The sequence below is a fragment of the Danio rerio genome, chromosome 7 (assembly GCF_052040795.2).
Source record: "Danio rerio strain M-AB ecotype USA chromosome 7, GRCz13ab, whole genome shotgun sequence".
NCBI lineage: Eukaryota > Metazoa > Chordata > Actinopteri > Cypriniformes > Danionidae > Danio > Danio rerio.
In genome coordinates, this window is record NC_141027.1 from 51,205,423 (window position 1) to 51,232,500 (window position 27,078).

General features: G+C 34.4%; 1 protein-coding gene across 3 annotated transcripts in view; it reads right to left on the reverse strand.

Moving 5' to 3' along the window:
• Positions 1-1,724: 1,724 nt before the first annotated feature.
• Positions 1,725-27,078, reverse strand: part of ttc17 (tetratricopeptide repeat domain 17) — a 57,149-nt gene continuing 31,795 nt past the window's right edge. For 2 of the 3 annotated variants that reach the window (XM_087259816.1, XM_087259815.1), the window contains exons 16-25: positions 23,613-23,799; positions 19,810-19,947; positions 16,119-16,381; positions 13,591-13,741; positions 12,505-12,625; positions 12,240-12,399; positions 8,092-8,175; positions 7,151-7,270; positions 6,906-7,049; positions 1,725-3,071 (exon numbers count right to left, since the gene is read on the reverse strand). In XM_087259816.1, coding sequence (XP_087115942.1) covers positions 2,940-3,071; positions 6,906-7,049; positions 7,151-7,270; positions 8,092-8,175; positions 12,240-12,399; positions 12,505-12,625; positions 13,591-13,741; positions 16,119-16,381; positions 19,810-19,947; positions 23,613-23,799 — 1,500 coding nt within the window. In that variant the 3' untranslated portion in view covers positions 1,725-2,939. 3 annotated transcript variants of the gene reach the window in all.

A 27,078-nucleotide genomic window follows, 5' to 3' on the forward strand; every position in this document is an offset into this window, starting at 1 on the left:
TAAACATTTAAAGCTGTTTTACAAATAAATAGAAAACCTTACTTTGATATATTTTAAATGATCCCTTCTCTCTCTCTCTCTGTGTGTGTGTGTATATATATATATATATATATATATATATATATATATATATATATATATATATATATATATATATATATATATATAAATGAACCTATTAAAACACAAAACACAAGAATTTCATTTATAACACAATGGAGTTTAATGCTGAATACACTAGTAAGCTGCACCTGCCTTTGCTTTTATTTGCTTACTGAGGACTTCTGAATTGAGACTCAATGGGTCTCCATTGAGCAACAGTATGTTCAGTTAAAAAAGGATTCCTTTAACTTTAAAATAAAACATTTACTTATGTAATTAATTTAATAAGTTTGATTTTTGTTGCTTAAAAATAGAACTAACAAATACTACATTACGTAAAATTAGAATTGACAATGTATTTGAGGCATTAACCCCAATCCTCGCCAAAAATTTCCCCCTCTTATCTGATGGGATGGGCCGAATGAAATGTTACAATGGGCCAACTTTGGCCCACGGGCCCTAGTTTGAGCAGTTTTGCTCTAGATCAGTGGTTCTCAAACTGTGGTACGTGTACCACTAGTGGTGTGCAGGTTTCCTTCTAGTGGTACGCGAAGGAATCAAATATGTCATGTGTACATGCTACATATATTTCAAAATTTATCAAAAATGATTTATATATAAATATATGATGACATATAGCCTATATTTCTGAAATCCAGGCAACATTTCCAGGTGTTGACGAGTTGGCTACTATATGTTAGTACTTTACATTTAAGTACAGGAATGTTTTTCTTTTTTTTTTAAGAACAGTAACCTACTATTTTGTACTTTTAAAACAACATTTTAATTTAAATGTTGACTTTTTTTTTGTTTTTTTTTTTGTTTTTTTACAAATAAGCACAGTACAGTGTTAATGTTCAGACTTTATAAAGTTTAAAGTGACAGACAATAATAAATATTCTTAATAGAAGGATTTAATCTGCCACATTTCTGAACTGTGCAAAGCTGTAGCTTCTTTACTGGGCCAACTACGCTACTGTATTTCAATACTGCTCTGTATGGTGGTACTTGGAGTGACAATTGTTTTCTGAGGTGTTACTTTTGAGTTTAAGTTTGAGAACCACTGCTCTAGATGATGGATAATAAAGCCTCAAGTGTCTTCTTTCCAAAGATACATGAACTGTGAATGTAGACCAAATCATTCAGCAACTGTTACTGTTTAGGTTTGGGAGGGTCAATTTTGAGAAAGTGCCTCTGACGGTGAGGGAAAGGAGGACACCGATATAGTCTCAAGAAACTTTTGACAGAAATCTCATTTTGCATGCTACCTTCATCTAATTTGAAATATAAACTCATGTAAACTTTTTTCTAGGACATAATATTAATGTTTTCTTGTGTTTGTATGTGGAAAAACAAATAATGAACACAATACAATTTTTTTCTTATGACTTCATAATGTATAACTTTATATGTTTGAGCATGAAACTTCCCCATTTACCACAGTAAAGCCCACAGTGTCTTCTTTCCAATGATACCTAATATGTGTTTGTAACTTACTGGAGTCAAGAACTGTTACTATTTAAAGTCAGGTAGGGGTAAATCCCCAAAAGTGAGTGCTGGCTAACAGGTTAAATATTGCACACAAAAAAGCTAGTAATAAAAGAAGTCACATTTACAACGTATTCATCCTGCATCGTCCCAACAGCCAGTTTTATTCGTTTAATGTTAGAAGGTTTTCAGGGGGGGTTGATTTGGTAAAACACTTTATAATGCAGCTCATTCACAAAGATTTCTGTAGTTAATATAAACCATTTAAATATGATACATTAGCATGGATGAGATATTTTATATGTCCACCAATACTGGATGTGTGATTCAAGTTTCATGTAGTAAAACAGTCAGAGAACATCTTTAAAAACCTCCCATCCACTAATTTTCGAGAAACTTTCCATGTATACGAACACCAACATTCTTTTGACTTGTATTGATTATAGAACAATAAATAAGAGATCTATGATAAAGTATTTTTATCTTTGAGCAAAATAATTTCCTTATTTAAGGTCACGGTTTTAAAGAGGAACAGAAAATAAATGTTGTTAATTGTTCTTTTGCTTAGTTTAAATATGTTCTGTCTTTATTCTGAACGTCAAGGACTTATTTCTTCTCATCTTTTATATATATATATATATACATATATATATATATATATATATATATATATATATATATATATATATATATATATATATATATATACATATCAATCAACCAAGTGTCCACATGTTTGTAGTATCTGATATGTTTAGCTAATAAAAATAAAAACAGGAGAACGTACAGAACGCTTTACCCTGCTTGGATGGCAGATCTACACAGAAATCCTATGAGCTTAGCTAACACTAAAACGTAACGGCCTGAGCTGTTATCATTAGCAATAACTAAAACTGAGAACGAATGTGTAAAGGAAAGGACTAAACCTGTATTGTGAATAACATTAAGACACCCTTTATACACCTAGCAGCTATTGCAGAGAGGGACATAGGAATATGATGGTAGTACAATTGCATTATTGATATTGTTTAAAAAAAAAAAAACATTTGCATTCAATACAATCTGGCACAATCAAAGTCAGAATCACGACCCCCAGATAATACCCTTTTCTAGGGATACCAAGATGTTTCATAGGAAATAAATAAGCAACCCATAAGCCATAAAACATCAGAACATTTTCTTTAAGATCAAAACAAAAAGGTAACTGTTCAGTTGGAAAGCCAACCTTACAGACAGTAATGATATGGTTTATATTTATCAAATTAAGACAACAAATAGACAAACACAGTGATTCTCACTGATAGCTAAGATTAAGGAGCATGTTTGTGTGTGTGTGTGTGTGTGTGTGTTCAGGGAGCTCGCCGGTCTCTCTTGGAGAGGAGGTAGCACTGGATGGTGCGCAGACGGTCTTTGGCTGGCCCAAATTCTGGCTGGAGTTTTAGAGTTGACTCATACCAATGCATGGCCTTTTCAAACTCCTCCTGTAAAGAAAAGTAGATATAGCATTCGTCACTTTAAGGTAGGGGTTCCCAAGTTTTTCAGCCTGCGACCCCGAAATGAACAATGCCAGTGATTCGTAAGCCCCGTATCTTCTAAGGCCTATATAAACATGAGGATACTGGCTTGTCATTATTCTTCAGTTTTTGCTTTTTACTGACATTATTGTTGTCGTGGCTGACACTATTATTAAAGGGGTGGTCCACTACGATATTATATTTTAAACTTCAGTTGATGTGTAATGTATCTGTGTGAACATAAACAGCATCTCTGAATGTAAAATATTCAAAGTTTAATGCAAAGGGAGACCTTGATTTGTACAGAGTTAGCTTAGCAACGCCTACAATTAACGAATTTTGGGGACTACAAAAAATACTTCCGCCCCCTGTGAGATCACAAAAGTTCGTTATTGCGCATCCCACACTGCGCAGGTAAAGGCCGTGGCCAGAGGCGCTGTAACGTTACTGCAGAGAGAGAAATGCCATCCTGCTGTTTCCACAGAGCTGTTCTGTTTCTGTTGTTGGGCTTCCAAATGACACGACCCAAACACAGAAGTGCTTACAGTTCAATATTAATTATGTTCCAGAGAACTATAAAATACATAGCAAGCATGATTTGACAAAACACAGCTTCCAGAATCTCTCCCAGTTCAGTGCTGGATTCAGTTAAAATCTTCTCAAAGATGGAGCAAGGAGACGCTGTGAACTCTGAGTCATGACCTGTAAGTGTTTTTATTTGTTAAAATTGATCATGACATGTACAGTGTCTAACTTTAACGGTGTGTTGTAGCAAAGATGTAAACAACGGGAAATTATGGTAACCGCTAACGACTTAGCTAACGTTACAAATCCATATTTATCAAACGGCTGTAAACGCACACACACACATACACATACACGCACTCTTGGCCAGCACCTGCGTCTATCTGTGTGAGACGGCAGAATTTCTCTCTATAGGCAGCTATGCTATGCGTTTTACAACTCGGACAATAAAGTCGCAAAAGATATGTGAACGATTCATGTTACTTACACAGGCATATTCCGCATATGCATGAAAGACGTCCTGTAACGCATTGATTCAAAAAAAATACAGCAATGATTTCCCAACTGGAGTGTAACATCAAAAACAAATCAATCCAGGCTCACAAAGGTCTCATCTCACATCTTGTGCTTTATTCTGTCACCATAGAAAATAACTTAATCCGAGCATGAGAGAAAAAGAACAATAAAAATCTCTCCCGCGCACATGCGCTTCTCGTGTTACAAATACTTCATCGTATACACGCATAAACACACTAAAAGGCACAGAAACAGTTAAAGGAGCCGCATCCCATTTTCACTCGTTACAGACACGTGTTGACTGACTGACTGACTGACTGACTGTTTACACAAAACGCGCGTGCTTGTCAGGGCGTGACGTGAAGCCGATCGGCGTATCACAGCATATTATGATGATGACCAATCAGAGTCACTTGAGGGTGGGCCTTTTAGAGGAACTAGGAAATATGACAGTCGTTTTCATGTTAGCTGAGTAGCTGTGTATAATCAAAGTGAGATTTATGAAAAAATAACACGATTTCCTTCAAGTTAAACATGAGCACACATTGCTTTGCATCTTATTAACACAACCAAGCCTTAAAAATAACATTCTGGACCACCCCTTTAATACTATCCTTTAACTACTTGTATATTGGTTTATATATGTATATCTACACACTTTGTTATATGCTGATTGTCAACGGCATGTTTTTCTGTGTTCAAAAAATACTAAATAAAATAAAAATTTGATGGAAAAAAAACATAAGGATTTTGGCAACAGAAAAAAGGGCAACAGTCTACCAACCATGTAATTTTTGTAGATATTTATTATTTAGTTTAATTTAATATTAACCTCATCTGCTGCAGCTGACGCTATTGCTGTGTTGCTAATCTAATGTAAACAGAGCAATTCTATGAAGAAAAACTGAAAGGCTGATAACTTTTTATTTGCCTGATGTTGTTTTTACTGATGTTGTTTTTATGCAACTATTAGCTACTATTTTTATCTTCTGCATGTTATGTTTAAAATTTAGTCATTCTAATAGTTTAATCAAGTTTATTTAGCTTTTGGAAATCACTAAGCGACCCTCTGTCATTTTCCCGCGACCCCCACTTTGGGAACCACTGCTTTAAAGTATGGTTCAGTCAAAAAATTTAATTTACTATTAATCTGAGAGGAGTCCAGCTGCAAACCTGGCGCAGATGCAAACTGAGACTGCATGCAATGCTTTCAATGCATACACCTAACTCCGCCCCTCACAGTGATGTCACTAGCTCTATATGTGCAAATCTGCAGCCAGATACTATTAGTTTATTTACTCAAAGATGATTCGAAAAACAACTTCAAATTTGGAATAAAATTCATTCAAATATTTTTCTTGAATTTTCTGTCAATTTCAGGTTAAAATGAGTTAGTAGAATACAAATTTTTTATGATATAATAAAATAAAAATTCAATGTTTTATTATTTTCATAAACCTAAATGTACAATTTGACAAGTGTCTTCATTGACCCTTTCACACATACAATCACACTAGTGTGATCAGCCTGAAGAGTACGATCACACTAGTGTGATTAGATCATTCAGAGCGCGCTTCATCAACAGCTAAATTTCAAATCTGACGGCATGCTGTGGCACAGAGAGTTGCACAGCGCTTGTCATAAATCACAATTTATCCATGCTTTCAAACAAAAACATTTATTTTAGGTTTCAGACATTTAAATACACATAACTACAAGCAAAATATACCATTTAAGGTTTGTAAAACACACACGGATGACTATGGAGATGGCAATAATAGTCATTTTTCCATACAACTGGACGATTTGCTTTGTTCACTTAAAATACACACTGTTCATGTTACTAGAATATTTTCACTAGTAGGTTATCATCATTTTTTTCAGCAAAAAAATTGTGAAAAAACATGACGTAAATCCAGCAGCTCGGATCTCTCCTGTGGTTACTGCTAGAAGGAATAGACCTGCAATCTTGAAGTTAAAAAGTATTTATATTATTAATTAAATTACACATTCATTGTATTTTATTAGCATCTACCCTCCTCAACTGTAAATCCAACCCTCATGGTAATGTAAAATTATTATTTGTTGTACAACAGCACAAAAAGTTTGCTATATTTACATAAGTATCCTCAGCTGTATCCCATCTAGACTTTACCGAGCTACAGGAGAGGGTGAAATCTAGATGGGATACAGCTGGGGATACTCACGTCAACATAGCATAATCTAATAAAAATATGATTGTATTAGATTATGCTATGACGACGCGAGTATTCTCAGCTGTAAAGCATCTAGCTAATAAAATACAATTAATGTGTAATTTAATAAATAATATAAACTTTTCCTTAACTTCCGATTGCCGCTAGCAACCCAATCCCTTCTAGTAAAAACAGCAGCACCCATATCCCATCAAATAACAAATAATATGATCATTAAAGCTGTTTAAAAGACAAAATATATGATCTATCATGTATTTGAGAATTGTAGTATCAGAAATTTAATAAGAACATTAGTCAATATTTACAGAAAAGGGCAAAAAAACATAATATGATGTATATACTGTTGATCATTTGAGCTGGTGGGTCACGTGATAAACTTGACACGCTGCCATAGGAACTTCAAAAAGCAATGGATTCTAAGTAACACTCAGACAAAAGGGTCAGCTGAAGCATTTAAAGCTCACATGTGAAAGGGTTCAAATGAGAATAAGTTGGGGCTGACAGATTTAAATGAACAACAAACAAACAAAAAAAAAACACTCACCATAGCTATATAGACATTTGCCAGGGTAAAATGGTTAACCACAAAGTGAGGTGCGATTTCCACTGCCATGCGCGCCACAGTGAGGGCGTCCTCCCATAATCTGGCATTTTGGAAGATGTTGGCGAGGCTGATGAGAGGCACATCCTAACAGAACAGAAACACACATGTAAATCATGTGGAAATGTTTACTATTCTAGAAAACATAAGAGTTTTCTAAGACTGTAGTGGTTTGAGAATGAGCAGACCTTCATGTGGTGAGGCGCGTAGTTCAGAGCCTGGCGCAGGCAGTCAATGGCTCTCTTCCCCTGACCTTTCACCCTCCAGTACAACGCCGCCATACTGGACAGAACCCAGGACGTCTGATTCTAAACAATAGACAAACACCCAGATTATCAGATATAACCTATTGTATCTGTTATCAACTGTATTGAAAATGATATCAGATTTCAGTAATACTGTGTTGTTTGTTTGTGCAACATACAATGCAATGAATCATAAGATTTAAAAAACATATGATTGTCTCAAACATGTTAGTTTCGAATCATTATCTTGTCTACATAACTAAATAATGAGAAGCAGTGTAGTAATTGTTTTGTTTGTACTGCATTTCTTAAATGCAATCTGTTTAATCTTGCTGTTTGTGTATGACTTAGATGTGTAAAATGTGGGAAAATGTACATCCAGCCAGTCAATATTGCAAACTAAACCAATTTCAAGTGATGCAAGCCCCAAATCTCTACTTGAGATTATCATAGTTTGTACTGTTGTTCCAGTTATGTCATGGAAATAGGATATAAACTATTCTTAAAATAGGATCCACAGCTATCATGTCTTGTTGGAACAAAAAAAATGGCTTATGGTGTGTGCTGCAACATTGTGTCTGTTTGTTTTTGTTTTCAGAAGAATGTTGGAAACTGCTAACCATTAACATCTATAGTACATATACACATACTTAAAAAAGTCAATGGTTACAGATTTCCAAAATTCCTCAAAATAACTTCTTTTGTGTTCAACAGAAGCTGGTGAGTAAATATTCATGTTTGTGTGTACTGTCCCTTTAAACATTTGATTATTAGCGTAGGTCTGTTATTCGGACTTTACAAAAACCAGGCAGCTAAGGCTTGATTCAAACTAAAACATTTGCATGACATTATGCAATTTTGCTTGTAGCTACGTTTACACATACCTTTTCCAACACCTTGGCAATACGTGTTCCCACTTGTTCAAAAGACTGTGAGGGAAATTTATCTTTTCCCAGATTCTGTAAGACCTGTGACAGAGTGGAGAGGGTGAGACTAAATAAAGACCACAAACATCAGAACCTTTCAGGAATATCAGTCATGGTTAGGGCTGTCACAATTATGAATCTCTTCGAAAATATTATTATGGTGATTAATTGTCTGTGTTGGGGCTTTGGTGTTAAAGGTGCAATATGTTTGGAGTGTTCTTACACCGATAGTGATTGGAGTACTCTTTTTAGAAGCACCACTAACTGTACTGATATCCACAAAACAGACAAATTTTATTTAATATTTTGCATAGAACATAATACACCCCATATAGATTAATGCCGAGTTCAGACTGCATGATTTTCAAAGTAGTCGTGTTTTCACACTGCTTGACTATCTGGGCTAGCGTGTCGTCGCTGCTTTGTTTACACTGCAAGATGTATCGGTGACAGGGACTTTCACATTGCATGACTTTACTATAGCAAGGATCGCCGACAACTTCGTACAAACTACGTCTCACAGCCAAAAACACGTAGTATATCTTTTGTTATTTACTACATAATGAGAAAGAAGCCTTTAATGGGGTAGAAAATGTACACATTTGATCACCTGGGTTTAAAGGGAATTAGCCATTTCTCCTCAACGTTGATAATAAACTAATTTCTTTCTGTATGAAACGTCAAACAGACACGGTTGCTCCTGAGTCCTGTCAAAACTCCATTAGTTTTTCCTCCATTTCGTGGGTCCAAATAAACCGAAAAAGAGCGCTTTTAACTTCTCCCCCAGCCTCCCGCTGGCCTGCAGCAGGTATACACACACACACGCAAGTGAAAGCCGCTCTCTCATTGGCTGTAGGCGATCGCTGATGTTATTTTCAGTCAAAACTCAATTCACACGGCATGATTTGAATCGCCAACAGCTCCAGATATTTAGCATGCCAAATATCTTGCAGGCATCGGCGACTCATCGGCGATTCTCTCAGATCGCGTCTTTGATAGTTCATACTGTGTGATTGTCACTCACTTGCACGAGCACCGATTTGCCTGTGATTTCAGGCATTTGTCGGCGATTTCTCAAAACCTGTCGGCGAGCCAAAATCGGGGCTAAAATCACACAGTCTGAACTAGGCATAAACAAACTTAGTTCCAAGACCTCTGCCATGTGTCAAAGTTGTTACTGGGACACTTCTTCATATGCTCTGGAGCTGTCCGGTTTCGGAGAAATTATGAAAATTTGTCATTGTGACATCCCCTGAAATATCAAATAATCCAGATCCTAAAATTTGGATACTAGGTGATATCAGTTCACTTCACTTGACCTACCACAGCAGCTATTTTATTTTGCTCGCAAGCACTGCAGCTAAAAAATGTATACTTCAAAAATGGAAATTTGAGAACCCCCCTGAAAAAAAAAACACTGGATCAATGAGCTTGTATCTTAAAGTACCCCTGAGAAAATATTATATTCTGTCAGACAAAAGCCCACCGACTTTGATTATATTTGGGGACCTTTTCTGGAGACATTACCTCGGTTAGACTTTAATAATTGATTATTTTGAACAATTATTGTTAGTTTTACTAGTGTTTTGGATTGTTGTTGTTGTTTTTACTTTCTCTTATTTTATGTTATTGTTTAAATTTAATGTTTTATCACATATGTAAATGTAATTTATTTGTGCATCATTCTGGACATTATTGTTTTTATCTATTATCATCAACCATTTCAACTATCTTTACGTAACATCAAAATAAGACATGTTTTGACAAAATTTGAGAAAATTATACCTTGTATGGATAGGGGGTGGCAGGGTGGGTTGTATTTGTTTTTTGTTTTTTTCCCCACTTATTTATTGTTATTATTATTTAACTTTGCTATTTTTAAAAAAAAAAAAAAGTCCTGATATCCTTTGTTTTCTCACATTCTACATAATGTAATGTATATTGTCAATAAACATACTTATTTAAAAAAAGGTGCTATATGTATGTCATTGACTCTTCTTCTTCTTAAGTATGAAAATACTAAAATGTTAATTGCAAATATTTAAGGAACATGCAGTAATTCAGTCAGTAATTCTGCATGAAAAATGTGCGTTCTGTTTCAGAGTGTCTGTCTGTTTTGTTCTTTGTAACCCAGCCCACTGCCAGTTTAACCAATTGGATTTTTGATATTTAAAAACTGTGTTTTTAATATATATAATGTAATGTATATATTAAATATATATATATATATATATATATATATATATATATAATGTAACATATATAATGTATATAAACACTGTGTATTTCATTTCAGTCGTGGAAGAAGCCAAAAAAAAGTGGTTATCGAATCAAAGATCGAATCAAAGATCGAATTCTGCACATCCTAATAAGCTTTAGCATCCACTCAAAAAACATGGTATGTTTATATCTCATAATAAATAACATCAACTTGATTACGGTTATAGCAGGGCTGTAAATAGGCTGCAATAGGGTATATGCAGATGAACTTTTAGTTTTGCAGTAACCCAGTTCAAGCGTTTTCTGTGAACTGTATGCAGCTACAAAATCGCAGCGTTTGAGGGTCTGTTTTCTTTAAAAATCAGCGATCTCCACTGCCTCATTGATATACGATATAAAGTGGGTTTCAGATTTTACAAGAAGCACTGCATTAAATTACATTTTTCCCCTCCATGTCTTTAAAACATTTATTTTACTCCAGTATTTTCAATGGTGTTTCTGTGCTCGCCTGCTGATCCTGACAGGTGTGTATGTGTAAACGGCTTTTCATCTCAGTTTGTGCTTGAACAACTATATATTTATGCTGATTATTTTACAAATGATATAGATCCTAAAGAACTGTATTACCTGTGACATCATGTCATTTTGTTGTCGATTGTCAAGATATTGTAGGCTTAAAGTTATAATAATAATTATAAAACAGTCATAATGATATTTATACATGATCAAACTAGTGTGCAACTCAAGCAAAACTGATACTAAAATTGTTTTACATTTGGTTTTGTAGTTTGGGGCTAAATAAATATTTGTTGCCATTTCAAGCGTTTAAATTCATTTGATTGACTATATAAGTGTATATTATATAATATATATAAATGGATATTATCGATGCATTTATTAGGTAAAATTGCTAATTTTTACAATCATTCAATGCGTTTTTGCTTATTAACAATGCACTGTCTCTTTAATTGAGCATGAGGAGCGTGACAAATTAGACCCAGCGCCGAAACTATCGCTGCACTGCTACTGCTTGCATCATCAAAGCTCTAATCTGTTAACATGGACACCAAAAAAAAAAAAAACACGCTCTGCTCAGGCTTGTGGTGTGAAACAGACACTTTCTCCTCACCATTTCTTTGTTATCATAGCCCTGTCAAAACTGACAGTTTTAGGGGCATGGCTAAGTATCCTAACCATGCCCAATGCCACGCCCGATACCTTTAATTTAACTGAAAACAAAATGTAAGTGCATTTTCAGAATTTAATTTTAGGGCAAACTATTTATTTTCTTAATGGCATGCTCAGATGAATTGTTCACCACAAAACTAGAAATGTAAGCTAACAAAATCAATATGGTTCGATTTGATTTCATGTGTACTTTAAAGGTCCCTTGAAATTAAAGTAGTTTTTTAGATGTTAGTATCAGTATTGTTAGTTTTTAGGATATCTACAATCTAGCGTGTTTTTAATCCAAAACAGTGACACAATTTGCGTTTAGAAGAACTGATGTAAACATGTAAAGCTTGTAGTTTCTCACTTCCGCCTGAATTGATCAACAGCTTTATTCACATCAACTCTTACTAGTTTCTCATCAAATCAAATCAAATGCTCTCTAGTATCTGACATGCCCCGCCCCTTTGTAAGACGCTTCTCATTTGCTTTCATTAGATGCACTTGAGCTCAACCACTCTCACTGGCAGAGCAGTGATTAAACAAAAAGCTGTTGGCTGTTTTTTAAAAAGGGGAGAGCTACACTATGTCCCACACTCTCTTCATGTTGAGATTACATCAAACATCGAATAAAAATGCATATTTCTAAGCACTTCATGCAACCTTTAATAATGGCAACAGGCCTTGTGATGGCTGTAAAGAGGAGAAATGCGCACCTCTCTGAGCTGACTTTCTCCAGTGTAGTGAATGCCTCCGCGGTTGGCGACCCCGCTCAGGTGGTCCAGTGTGTGCATGCTGGCAGGGAGGTTGGCATTACACACAGGCTCCACTGCTGGCTCCTGGAGCGGAGTGGCAAAGTCGATGTGCTCTGTGATACTGTAAGAAAATCAGAATCACAAGTAAGTGAAAGACAAAAGACAAGTATGATAGTATTTTAAATGTGTTTGAGGAAAGAGAATGAAGCTATGAATGAAGTCCTACTCTATGTTTTTTGCAGAAACTGCCAGCCAGGTGCTCGCCACAGTGGTGAGGTCCACACGGCGGGTGCGCTGGCACTCCTCAGGACCAGGCCAACCAAGACTGCTGTAGTCCTTCCACCTCTCTGTAAACACCAAATATTAGGATGAAACATCTGTGTTCGTACTGGTACTAAAACTATTACAATAAAATAAAACATTAATACAAAAATGATCAAATATTTGATGAAACACATAGATATTGTCATGTCAACAGACTAAAATAATATAACTGTGAACATTAACAATAAAATCTGCAATTAAAAATAAAGCTAAATAGAAAGATTACCTTTTCAACAAACCAAAATAAGTACTTTAAACAAAATAAAAACCACAATAAAGTTCAATTAAAATATGTATGTATGTATATATATATATATATATATATATATATATATATATATATATATTAAATATATATATATATATATATATATATATATATATATATATATATATATATTTAATATATATAATATTAAACGCTAGATTATAGATATCCTAAAAACTAACAATACTGATACATATATATATAATAAAAAAAAATATATATATATATATATATATATATATATATATATATATATATATATATATATATATATATATATATATAAAATAAAGGATGCAATGGTTTTCAGTAACATATCGTCCTGTTGTCCTCCCACAGTTTGGTTTGCCCTGTTATTCGCAGTTCAGAATATGCATTGTCAATATTGATTTGTTAATAAAAACAACTGCAACAAAGCAGTTCCGCATTTCCTATATATAAACCCTCAGTAAAAGTAAAATAATCTCAATTCTAAAATTACAACAATTAAAAGCTCAAATAGAAATAGTGAAATGGAAATACTGAAAAAATGCAACTAATTAAAATGTCAATAATATCATAAAGACTAATAAATTTAACACAACTTAAAACAGTGAAAACATAAATATAAAATTATAAAAATATACTGTCATTGTATTGAAATAATACTAGTCAAAATAATACTGCTTAGTGTTGATAGAAAAAAACACATCCTATAGGTGGGCTGTAGGGGCTCCACACCTGAGGGTCCGGGTGAGGGGATTGTGGGTCCACTGATCTCAAGGATGGAGTTGCTTGCTGTTGGTTCAGTCTGACGAACATCTCCTTCTCCCACCCAACCTTCTGATGCATCGCTTTTAGGCTTTTTTACTCGTTTCACCTGGAATGTTATCTGGAAAGATGAAAAAAAAAAAAAAACTTACGAATTTACTTTGACCACAAATGTAATCCCTCAAGATTAGTCTCTAAATCTAATATCAGAATGTTAAATCAATAGGTCAGAAGTCAAGACCAGCAACAATGTAAAAAATGCAGTGCTGGGTTTACAAATGTACGTGAATTGAACATAAAACAATTAAGTAGTCGCAAAAAAACAACTTAAGAATTGTTCTGTTTCAACTCAATTTAAATAAGTATATTAAACAAGCAACAAATTTTAGGAGTGAAGGAAGAAAAATCTCAAGAGGAAAAACTTTTCTAAAATAAAATCCCACTTGGATATTCCCCCTGTACTTTCACAATATTCAAACGCCGGCACTAATTTTGCAATTTTAGTTTTATGGGTTGACCATATTTTGACAGATATGATGACACTTTCTGTGAAGCTAACATCTCAAAGATATTTTACAAATGACATTGAAATTCATTTCAGGAATAATTAGTGCACTTTCCTAACTTTTAAAAATTTTAGCAAAGATTAAAGATCACAGAGTGAAAGTCAGTTTTATTGACAGTATTGCTTTTTAAACAGGTTTAACTTTTTTTTTCTTAACAACTTGTAAAGCAATAATTAAATGGAAAAGCTTTCCTCCTGAAACACGTAATTTTCAAAATGAATGAAAAAAACTGTCCAATAAATATGAAAAAATAATCAAGATAAAACTGTTTTGCCATATTCTAGGGCTGCACAATAAATCAAAATGAAATTGAGAAAGCGATTCAGCAAAGGCTATGATTCTCTTGCACATGTTGTCAAAAAAAAACCACGGCTCTGTGATCAGTAGTAAATCTCCTCTGGAGTGTTAAAGGGTGCTCTCACATAGAAACTGCAAATACGCCACAAAGAAGAGACAGTAAATCAAACAGAGCTGAGTATTTATCTGCTTTTATTGACTTTACTTGACCAATAAACACACAACTACGGAATCTTATCACTGACTGATTTATTTCAAACACTCAAAGTTATGAGTTTGGATTAAAATCGTGTATTTTTTTACATTTGTTCAGATTCATCAGCAGCACAGAGCCATATTTCAGAGAGAAGTGATGCAAACAGGTGTCAAATCACACAATGTTTGTCTTCAATTTCAGGATTGCACATTTTTTTTTGTGTAGTTTTCGGTGAGCTACTGTAATTCTGTGTAGTAACCGTTGCTCCACCTGAAAGCAGCTGCTGGAGATTTACAACTGACTACAGCAATAATATCCAGCTGCAGGTCCACAGACCCACACACACATTTCAGGCACAAATGCAGCACACACAATCTAGGCTAACCATATATGGTTCTTACAGATGCTAATGTTATTAACGTCTTCTCGGACATCATCATCAATAAATATTCATATGTATTGTTAATAAATAGTGTAATAAACACTACTGTATACTATTTCACAAATATTGTGATCAAGACAGGCGAATGGGGAACAGATTTCTATCAGTCATCATCGATAATCATTATTTATCTGACTAAAAAAAGTTTCAGAGCTATATAAACGATCTAAATTGGACAAGTTTCATTAATATAATGGATTTATTATAATGAAGGAAATAATAGCAATTTAAAATGTATTAGGCTATAACACATCTTTATATGTAATACAAATCTTTTTACATTTAATACATGTATAACACAAAATATATATAATATTTTACTCTAGCGATTAAATAGTATTTATTTGCTTAATTTTCTAATAACTTTTTTATTAATAATTTCCCACATTAAATACTATAGTAATTTATAGTAAATAATATGTTGTTTTTAAATTGTTATAGTGTTTTTAATCCATAAAGTGCTGGTTATTTGAGGTAATTATAGTTGCAACTAATATAGGTAATAAAATATAGTTAATACAAACAAATATACATATAATACAAACAAATTAACTGTTAATAATAATAAAATATTTTTAAATACTTCGTGTATGTGGATACGTAAATAAAGTCCTAAGTGTTTAACTATGTATATTGACATAATTTGAGTTCCAAAACTGCACAGATATTAAAATGATTATTACGATATAATAATGAATGAAATAGGAAACCCTAAACAACCCTAAAGCAGTTAGTTGTCGTTAAACAAGAAAAAAAAACAAGACTGATCCGTCATTAATCATCTATGATATTGTGTGTGTGCCTGAAATGTGTGTGGGTCTGCAGCTGGATGCATCTCGACTACGGAGCCGGCTTTACTGACAAAATGTGCATGAATTTGTGCAGCCCTACCATGCATGAAGAAAGCATGTTTAGCCTTTCCGCTGCCAAATGCACTTGATAGCGCTGAAAGTAATATAGAATGTGTGCATTGACAAGCAGTTTTAAATGGACTTACCCATTCAGCTCCCTCATCATCCTCACAGTTGCCGAAGCAGGGCCCTCCCCCTCTCGCCCCCATGACCCTGTCATTTTTCAGCACACGGATGCCCCGCAGATCCCCTGTCTTCCCGTTCATGTCCAGAGCCCCTTCAAAAGCTCCAATCAGCTCTTCTCTCAGACGCCAGTCCTGTTCCTCTTCCTCCCCCACTTCAGCCTTTGGCTCTCGGGTCCTATCCTGTCCACTGGCCTCCCCAGAGCCATTACTGTCCACCACCACCTCTGCAGAGGACAATAACAGAGACATGCTTTTACTGCCGCTTGTTTAAAGGGACAATTCTGTTGTTGCTTTCTCACACGGGACGGTTGACAAGCCTACGTTCAACAGAAGAAATACAAGTTTGGAACCAGCTGAGGGTGAGTACATTTTCATTTTTGGATGAACTGTCCCGTACTTCTAATTTCCAAACAGTCTGGGGATGTCTGTTTGGTGTAAAATACTATTGCACTGCATGTATCCAGGCAGCTATTGTTTAAAAATAGTAAGTGAAACGGTATGAAATATGAAACGGTATAAAATATGCAGCTGTGAATTATTAAAATAGTCGTGTGCCATATTGCTGTATCACATGACCTCACTTCACTGCATGTTTCGTTTAGCAAGAACAGGAGAGATAAAAGACTTTTTGTTATGAGAGTAAAAATATCTTAGCTAGGGATGTCAAAGTGTTTTGGTTCTGTTGCTGTGGTGCAGTAGGCTGTAAGGAAAAGTAATATGAAACTGTAAAGTTGTTAATATCTTACTGGAGCTACCTGAGCTTTCGGTTTGTCTGAAAGTTACTGCACATCTTAAAATGTTCATCAACCAGTCAGAATCAATAATACTAGGGCTGTTTCTCAATATGTGATTCTCAGCGATCTTGCGTCCTCCTGTTCTCGTGTAATGTCATCATCAACTGTCAAAGATCGGTTCCAAAACGCAAGACCGCAAAAATGGAGGATGCGTGAAAGTTCCAGGATGTGTTCTTGATATTGAGGACACATTGGAGGAGACTTGAGCACAAAACTCGGACGAGAAGTCCCAGAAGTCATTTTGGCTGAATAAAGGAGGTGGGAACCGCAGCGTTTTATACAGGTTTATTATTAAAGTTCAGAGGTAAAACTTCTTTATCTCAGGAGTTTCGCTAAATTAAATGGCGAATATAAACATCACCATGAAAATCTTTGTGCATAGTATATATATTGAAAAGGGGAAAAACAATGACTCTATGTGAATGCAGTAATGTCTAAATTTTTTTCCAGTAAGACGCGTGAAGGTCACGTGACCATCAGAAAGAAATAGGGAAGAACGCAGCATCTCATTTCTCAGAGAACACATTCTGTGTTCTCACGGTTTGCCGAGTTTGTTCTTCCGAGGTCACTTCACGAGTCTATTCTCTGCGTTCTTGCAATTGAGAAACAGCCTACCCTTTTACTTTTATGGTTGCATTTCCTGTGCTTTTTGATACTTTAAAAGACTCTCACTTTTCTCCTTGCTCATAAGTTGCGCAACATGAGTTGGAAAAACAACAGATAAATAATGGCTTCCTTGTAAGTTATGTATAGTTTTCTTTCTTGACATCTAAACACGTGGTCACAAGAGATGAGATTTTAACAGATTTGTGTGCTGAGCATATATTAAGATAACTTTAGCACCTGTTATGCTGCGTTCACAAAAGACGTAGATGAAGTGTCAAGCGCCAGTGATTTACATGTTTAGTCAATGCTAAGATGTGAATAGACATCCTGCTGCATAATTCACATGAATGAGGCAGGGCTAGGTGAGCGCTTTGTGCGTTTGACACAACGTGCCTATCGCTCGAGTTGGAAAATCTAAATTTCAGCGGACATTCATGCCACATTAACCAATCATGAGCTTCCTCTTGTAGGAGAGTGATTATGATGTAGCGCCTGTTGTTGGTGTTGCGAGGGGAAATCCTCTTCCCGACACCGGACAACAGTTAATCAAACTGGGCTCGGCTTAGACTGAAGCACTGCTGAAGGCAGCTATCATCTAGGTATAGCTTCTGGAGGAGTTGATGAACTCGCAGAGCTGGGTGCACCTTTGTGTCTCGAATCTAGTGAAATCGGATACGGCGCAGAATGAATCATGCTGTTTTTCAGCCTTCCGAAACCACATAAAGCACAGCTACTTTCTCACTCCATGTTAGCCATTTAGCAACCAAGCTAGAGTCACCGGGCAGACAGAAGCTCTGCCCATGATGTGAAACCGCATCTTTTGTGAAGTGAGTTTGACCCACGAATGAAGCGAGTAAACTTGAAATGTTTTAAACTCGAAATAGTATGATTTGTTTGTGGTGCCGCGTCTGGTGTGAGCACAGCAATACCTTTAATTGCGGGGAAAACTGGATAAGTTGGAGCTAATTTAAATTAAAATCATTATTGGGGCAGGATCAATATTGGTGTGGCACCTATCTGCCTGTCCAGTGATGATGCGTCGGTTTCTCATTATTATTTATTTATTATTTATAGAGTTTTCTTTTCCTATGGGAGATGCCTGCTGCTTAATTATTTATGACTGCCGGTGCTTCCACACCTGCCAAGCTGTGAAACAGCAGTATTTAGCCGTTCATGAACTGTCATATGTGTTTGTTTCCATGATTCACAGGGTTTTTTTTGCATGTTTTGCCTGCTGCTCTATCAGGGCCGATACAGCAGAGCTGTTTGTACGCAGCAAGAGTTTTTGTCAGGAGAGCTGTAGAAGAATTGGAGAATGACAGACTTTGTCTTTTATCAGTTGAGTTTGTTCCCATTCAGACACATTGCCTAAATCTATCAATGCTGCTGTGTTCGCCATAACACATCGTTTAAAATACCGGCAGAGCTAATGGTTGAAATGGACAGGGCAAGAGACGTGCTGTACTGCTATCCACTGTGTCTCCATTCAGACCCGGGATGCAGAAAGAGAGAAAGTCTTCCTCATTTATAGTGTTTATATGAACATGATTATTTTATGATGATATAACAGCTTGTAGTTATATGTTGTATGAAATTATGAATAACCTATCATAATAAACTATTATATATATTAATTTGCTTTGCAAACTATAAAAGCATGCATCTCCTCTTGTTTCGTGTCTTTTTTTTTTTTGTCTGAGTTGGTAAGCTAACAGTTGTTGTCCCCCTTTTCCCCTGCTCTGCCAGCCATGCCCACAGCACTCCATGCCCATTAATGCTCTATGGATCATCAATAGAATTAACTGAAAGAGGGGGGGGTTTCATGACCCTTTAATAACAAGCGAAAAGAATATATATTTTTAAAAATGGCCATTAAAGGATTACTTTACCCAAAAATGAAAATTCTGTTTTTAATTACTCTGAGACATCCTCCATAAACAGCAGTTTGTTTGCCCATGTCTTCCACGTCAGCCTATTGTTTGTGTTTTGATTCCTTATCTGGACTTTGAATGTCTCAGGATCATTGCTATCTCTGGAGGATGAGAGAGCTTTTGGATTTCATCAAAAATATCTCAATTTGTGTCCCAAATGGAGGTCTCTTGGGTTTAAAATAACCTTAGAATGAGTAATTAATGACAGAATTTTCATTTTTGAACTAACATTTTAAAACCAGATGGAAACAGGGGCTTAGAGTTTTGAGTAATGTTAAAAAAGAAACTCTGACACAAAGAAAAATTATATATTAATCTTACTCTCAAAGAGGAGCGAGTCTTCTAAAGCAGACACAGGCATGGCATCACTGTCCCAAACCTCCTGCCTGCCGCTGCTGCTGCTGCCCGTGTCCCAGTCCTCCAGCTCTGAGTCTTCCTCCACCTCACAGGCTCCACCAGCTACACACACAAACATACTTCAGATCATATGTTGCTTAACCTCAATGTTTCAAATCAACCTTTTTCTAACAACCTAGGATTCTTTGCATGTGGTATGGTATTAGATTCATTAAACAATCAGTGAAATGAGTTCTAAAAAAACATGGTACTCTAAGATGCCATTATACTCCTCACAGTTCATTCATCCAATATATAAAAATATATTATAATTAACAAAATACTTTCAGAAAACCCCAAAAACTACAAGTCTTTTGGGAAAAAAAATATTACAGCCATGAATATTACTGTACTCAAGGAAATGCAAAGAGAAGAAAGCATAGTGAACTCAAAAGTCCTTTGGCCACATTAGTACAGTGACTTTGGTTACATATAGCAGTGTGATATGCAGGGTTTATACATTTTTTACTACTAAAATGTCATGACTTTTCCATGACTTTTCAAGTAAATTTTTTATGACGTAATGTTTTATTTAATGTCTACATATAGATGGTAAATAATAAGAAAAACAATGATGTTCAAATTTTATACAGCATATACAAAATGCAACAATCTATGCTGTTTAAATTAGTTGTTATATCTATGTCAAATTGATTTTGATCATGCTTACACAGCACTAACAATGTGAGAGCAAGTTTCTGGCCAAGGACAGAAAAGAAATAAAGACAACTAACAACTAACTTATATTCAAGTAAGCGCTGCACAATATATCGTTTTAGCATCGATGTCGTAATGTGTGCATCCACAATGGTCACATCGCAGGATATGCAATGTTGGGATTATAGTTTCATCATAATGGAGTAAAAGGTTATCATCTGCATGCATTTTTAAAGAGATAGTTCACCCAAAACTGACATTACACCTTTCACTTGTTTCAAACATTTATGAGTTAACCTTTTTTTAAATGAACACAAAAAGAATACAATTCAATAACCCCAATAGTATTGAAACAAGTGAAGTGTGAGGAAATAGTGAGTTCATTTTAATCTTTGATTGAACGGTCCCTTTAAGGTCTGTGACTGTGTGAACAGTTCAATATTTCACATTTTTAAACATCTACAAGAAATTTTTTTGTAACTTTACTAAAAAATAAATAATATCCAATAAAAAACTGTGCAGTGTTGATTATTCAATATCTGTACCAGAATAGTGAACACCTGAAAACTATCATTCACTTTTATTTTTACTATATTTTATTTATCTGTGCTTTACATTTATTTGTTATATATCATTTTAGGTTCACTCCTTTACAAAATTCCCTCAATCAATCTAAATAAACCTGCTATATCATCTGTTGAAATTGTATTCACATCACAATATATATCACAGAAATACCAAATACTGTAATGTCAGATTTTTCCAATATCTCGCAGCCCTAATTCAAGTATAGAGATATTTGGTAAACTAATTTCCATTACTTTTCTAAACCTTTGTGGGTTTTTCTGTTTTTCCAAAACTTTTCCAGGCCTGGAGAATGCCATGTCACAATTCCATGACTATTCCAGGTTTTCCATGACCTTATAAACCCTGGAGATGGCTCTATATCAGCACTGATGGGTTTGCTCTGCTTACCTGTGGCCACCCCAATATGATGTTGCTGCTGATGTTATTAATTTAAATGCAATTTTAAAAGTAATTTATTAAATTAATCAAAAACACATTATTATTATTTCATTAACCAGAAATAAAAATATAACATTACACTAAATTCTTTTTTTTTTTTTTGATCGTGCCACGCAAAGATTTAATGTGGCCTCATCTGGCCACCCCTAGGAAAATTTCCTGGGGATGCCACTGTTTGCTTAATATGACAGGCTGATGGATGCAGACACGTTGTATTTCTGAAATGATAAATATTTAAAATAGGCACTGTCCTTATAAATAAACTGCATAGTTTCAATCTAAACAACTACATTTGCACCTAAAAAAGCCTCAAAAGTACATGAAGTTGCAACAGCTGCAATATTTGTCAAACAGTAGTGAGTTTATACATCTGCTGTCACTCTATGTGGGCAAAGAAATACACAAGGGTGAAGAGGCTGTACGAGTGCTGTTATCGCACAGAATTGCACAGCTATCAGCCAATCAGATTCCACAACCAGGCAGAACTGTTATATACATAAAAAGAAAGCACAAAGCCACTCAGTTTTTTACTCTCTATGGATAGATGAAGAAAAAATTATTAGCTCGCCTGTGAAAATTTAATTCCTTTTAAAATATTTCCCAATAATGTTTGATGGAGAGAAGGTTTTCACATTTTGAAAAAATAATAGTTTTATGAACTCATTTTTTAACTAAATTATTTAGTCTTTGCTGTGATGATGATGCATAATATTTTGCTAGTTATTTTACAAGATAGTATTTCGCTTCAAGTGCAATATAAAGACTTATTAGGAAAGTTAGGTTAATTATTAGGCAAGTAATTGGACATCAGTGGCTTGTTTGTAGCCAAACGAGAAAAAACAAATCTTAAGGGGCTAATAATATTGACCTTAGCAGTTTAAAAAAAAAAGCTTTCTCCAGATGAAAAAAAATAAATTATCCAGATTATTCATGTAAATATGAATAAATACTGTGAAAAATGCTCTGGTAAACATTAATTTAGAAATATTAGAAAACTGAAATCAAATTTCGCAGAAGGGCTAATCATTTTGTCTTCAGTTGTATATGGATGATCTGTAGTACTACCTACTTATTTACAATGATGAATGAAGTTATTTTAACATGGTGGCGCAGTGCGTATTGCTGTTGCCTCACATCAAAAAGGTTGATGGTTTGAGCTTCGGCTGGCTCAGTTGGCATTTCTGTGTGGAGTTTGCATGTTCGCCTTGTGCTCGCGTGGGTTTTCTCCGGGTGCTCCGGTTTCCCCCACAAGTCTAAAGACATGTGGTATAGGTGAATTGGGTATGCTAAAATTTACATAGTGTACGTATGTGAATGAGTGTGTATGGATGTTTCCCAGTGATGGGTTGCAGCTGAAAGGGCATATGCTGCGTAAAACATATGCTGGATAAGTTGGCGGTTCATTCCACTGTGGTGAACCCTGATTAATAAAGGGACTAGCCGAAAAGAAAATAAATGAATCAAGTTAGTTTAAACAGGAAGAGCAGCCAATAATTTGAAACACAGTACAAAGATGCAGGAAAAAAAGGTGAATATTTAAATAACTACATAAAAGTTGTAACACCTAAGTGTTAGAAGCACATGCCAAACCCTTTTATAAGTGACTCTTTTATAAGTGAGCTTGTTAGTTCTGATGGGGTTGCCACATCAATCTCTAAATCAATAGCTCAGAGTTTCCCCAAACCAGAAGAGGACAATGAGTTCATTTTTGTCTGCAGAGCACAGCAGCATCTAAATAAAGCCTGTGCTATTTTCAGTGCCCTGAATTATTGAGGACACGATTCCGCTATTTCAAAGTCTCTCTCGCTCAGCAGTGCCAGGGGAGAGAGAGAGAGCGGGATGCTGAGCAGAAGAGAAAAGGGGAGCAAACCCAGAATAGAAGATGCAACGGTAAAGAGTCTAAAATTGGCTCAAAGATTACAGTGGCTGGGCTATAAAAAGAGCGCCGAGCGTTCTGCCGCTGAGGTTGCAACACTAGGGAGATGGAAGATGTGAGTGATGGAGGGAGGTAAAGTGGGGTAAGCTGTTGATTCACTGCTACTTACATGAACAGGCCTGGTGCTGGAGGTTGTAGAGGAAGGGGTAAAACTGGAGGCAGCGCATTAGAGGCAGGCTGGCCCGACACTGGCCACAGTGAACGCTCAGACTCAGGGCCTGACGAAACACAGCCAAAGCGCCAGTCAGGTTTCCCTGAGAGAGGTGAACGTTGACCAGACTTAACAGGGTGTGAGGCTGGTGTGAAAAAAAATAACAACAGAAAACTGTTATGACACAGAATACACTTTTCTTTTTTCCCTTAACAAAGCATTTGAGTCATTATTCTAGGGTTAAGCTTAACAAATTTTCCCCTCCATCTCCTCTAACTCTAACAAATGTGAATCTGCTGAGGACTTGGGACAGTTTTTTTGGTCATGCCCTAAACTTTATGAGTTTTGGAGGTAAATTTTCTGATTCTACTCTAAGGCTTATTTTTGTGACCTCCGGCAATCGATGTTTTTGCTTGCTCTTACTCACTTTGTGGGTTCGGTCATCAAATTTAAAAACTCTCCAAAAAAATGGTATGGTGGCAGCCAAAAAAATATATTCTTTGTCTATGGAAAAAGGCATCAAAACGTATATATATATATATATATATATATATATATATATATATATATATATATATATATATATATATATATATATATATTAAAATTTCTCCGTTAAACAGAAATTGAAAAAAAATAATAAAAAAAATAATATATATATATATATATATATATATATATATATATATATATATATATATATATATATATTTATAAATGAATATATATATATATATATATATATATATATATATATATATATATATATATATATATTTATATATATATATATATATATATTTTATAAATTATATATAATATATAATATAATATAATATAATAAATTATAATATAATATAATATATATATTAATATAATAATATAAAATATTATATATAATTTCTAAACATAATAGTTTTAATATCTCATTTCTAATAACTGATTTATTTTATCTTTGCCATGATGAAAGTAAATAATATGACTAAATATTTTTCAAGAAACTTCTATACAGCTTAAAGTGACATTTAAAGGCTTAACTAGGTTAATTAGGTTAACTAGGCAGGTTAGGGTAATTAGGCAAGCTGTTTTATAACGATGGTTTATTCTGTAGACTATGGAGAAAAAAATGCTTAAAAGGGCTAATAAATTTGACCCTAAAATCATTTTAAAAATTTATTCAAAAATAAAACAAAGAAGACTTTCTGCAGAAGAAAAAATATTATCAGACATACTGTAAAAATTTCCTTGCTCTGTTAAACATCATTTGAGAAATATTACAAAAGAGGCTAATAATTCTGACTTCAACTGTGTATTTATATATATATATATATATATATATATATATTTCTGTTTAACGGTGAGAAGATTTTAACACATATCTAAACATACTGTAATAGTTTAATTAACTCATTTCTAATAACGGATTTATTTTATCTTTGCCATGATGACAGTAAATAACATTTGACTAGATATTTTTTCAAGACACTTCTATACAGCTTAACGTGACCTAACTAGGTTAATAAGATTAACTAGGCAGGTTACAGTAATTAGGCAAGCTATTGTAAAATGATGGTTTGTTCTGTAGACTATCAAAAAATAAAGCTTAATAATTATATATAGCTAATAATTGACCTTAAAATGGCTTTAAAGAATTTTTAAACTGCTATCTGCGTGATATACATCACAAACATGATGCCAGTACTCAGCAGTTGTCATAAAGACATTACTAGGGTTGTTACAAACTTCTTGGCTAAGGACATGATGCCATTTAGTATGGTGGATGCCGTAGGCTTCAGGAAAATTATGTAAGTCATTGACCCCCAACTCAATGTCCCCATTCAAAAATATTTTTCATGCACCGCTATACCTGCACTGTATGGTGAAGATAAATACAGGGTGGTGGAGCAACTAAAGTCAGTGTCAAATTTTTGTCTGAATACTGGCTGAAGGAGTTTGTTTGTTGTTTATATGAATAATCAGGCTGTTCTTGTTTAAATGGAAATATTTTGTTAATAAGTGGAGTCTGAGAACTTTATTTATTAGTTTATTTCACATTTCTTGTTTGCAATGTCTAAATACAAATAAAACGTGAAGATTAATTATTTTGTACTGTTTTTATTTTACTTTTTTAGCATTATAAGAACCTGAAGGAATTGTAGACTTTGCAAATTCAGTTTGAAGAGTTATGACGTATCGACTGAAATGAAGAAATAAATCACAATATAAATTTTTGTCATAACGTCCAGCCATAGTCAAATGTCGAGGATAGCAGTTTAAAAGTATGGCCTGATCATTGTTTGCAAGATCACAATATTGCCTTTCCTCACTTGCCTAGAAATATGTGTAACATAGTTAACTTTGTATAAAACTGGAGGAACTGATGTTACAATGGTTTTTGCCTTTTCTTTTCAGTCTTTATAGTTGTTACTTTTTGTATTGCTCTGTGTTACTTTAAGTTCAAAATAAAAAATATAATATTAAAAAAAAACAAAGCATTTGGGTAATGATTTCCAAAATTTAAAAGAACATTTCTGCCCTTTAATATTTGCACATTAAATTATTATTATTGGTCGCTGTTTTTGTTACAAATCATATGTAATCAAATCACCCTCAGATAGTCATAACCACGGATGCTGTTTTGGTTACATTATTTTATGTTGTGATATGCAGCATTCATTATTTAAGGAGTCAGATCTGGCAGCTGCGGGAGCAGAATTTATCTAGTTACAAGGTATCGCTGATACCACGAATACAATTTCAAAGGCATTTTTTTAAGGTTAAAAACTTATATACACGTATAAACCTTTTTTCACTACACTTTTACAGTGATTAGTTTGTCCACAAGGTGGCAACACTGTCCCATGCCATTGTTTTAAAAAGAAAAAAATGAAGACCTCAAAAAATAGTTTAAGACTTGAAGTCTAAAATGTATTTATTTTTATTTTTACTTTTGTGGACCCTGTCAAAATCCTGTATAAAAACCAATGAAGCATTAGAAGATTTTTTCCATGGGTACTGTTGTGAAGAATGTTTTTATCACAAACATTTTTTTAAAGTAATTTTATCATTGAAAATAATTGTATTATTATTAACAATTTTTTTTAATAGTTTTTTTCTGGTTCATGACAAAATAATACAAACACATGTTACAAATGATCACTGGTAGGCCTACTAAATGTAAAGCCAGGATGTACAGTATACAGTAAACAAAAGTACAATTTTATAAAGAAAACCTGGTGAGTCATTTTAAACTATTACAAGACATCGTCACATATGACCAAAAGTCTTCCCACACACATATATATACAGGGACCCCTGCTTTGTCCTTATCATGTCATTTGTAAAGTAAATTCATACAAAGCTGTTTTAGTCATTATATTAGCCCATTCTTTTATCTCTGGATTTGGAATTTTGGGAGTTTTCC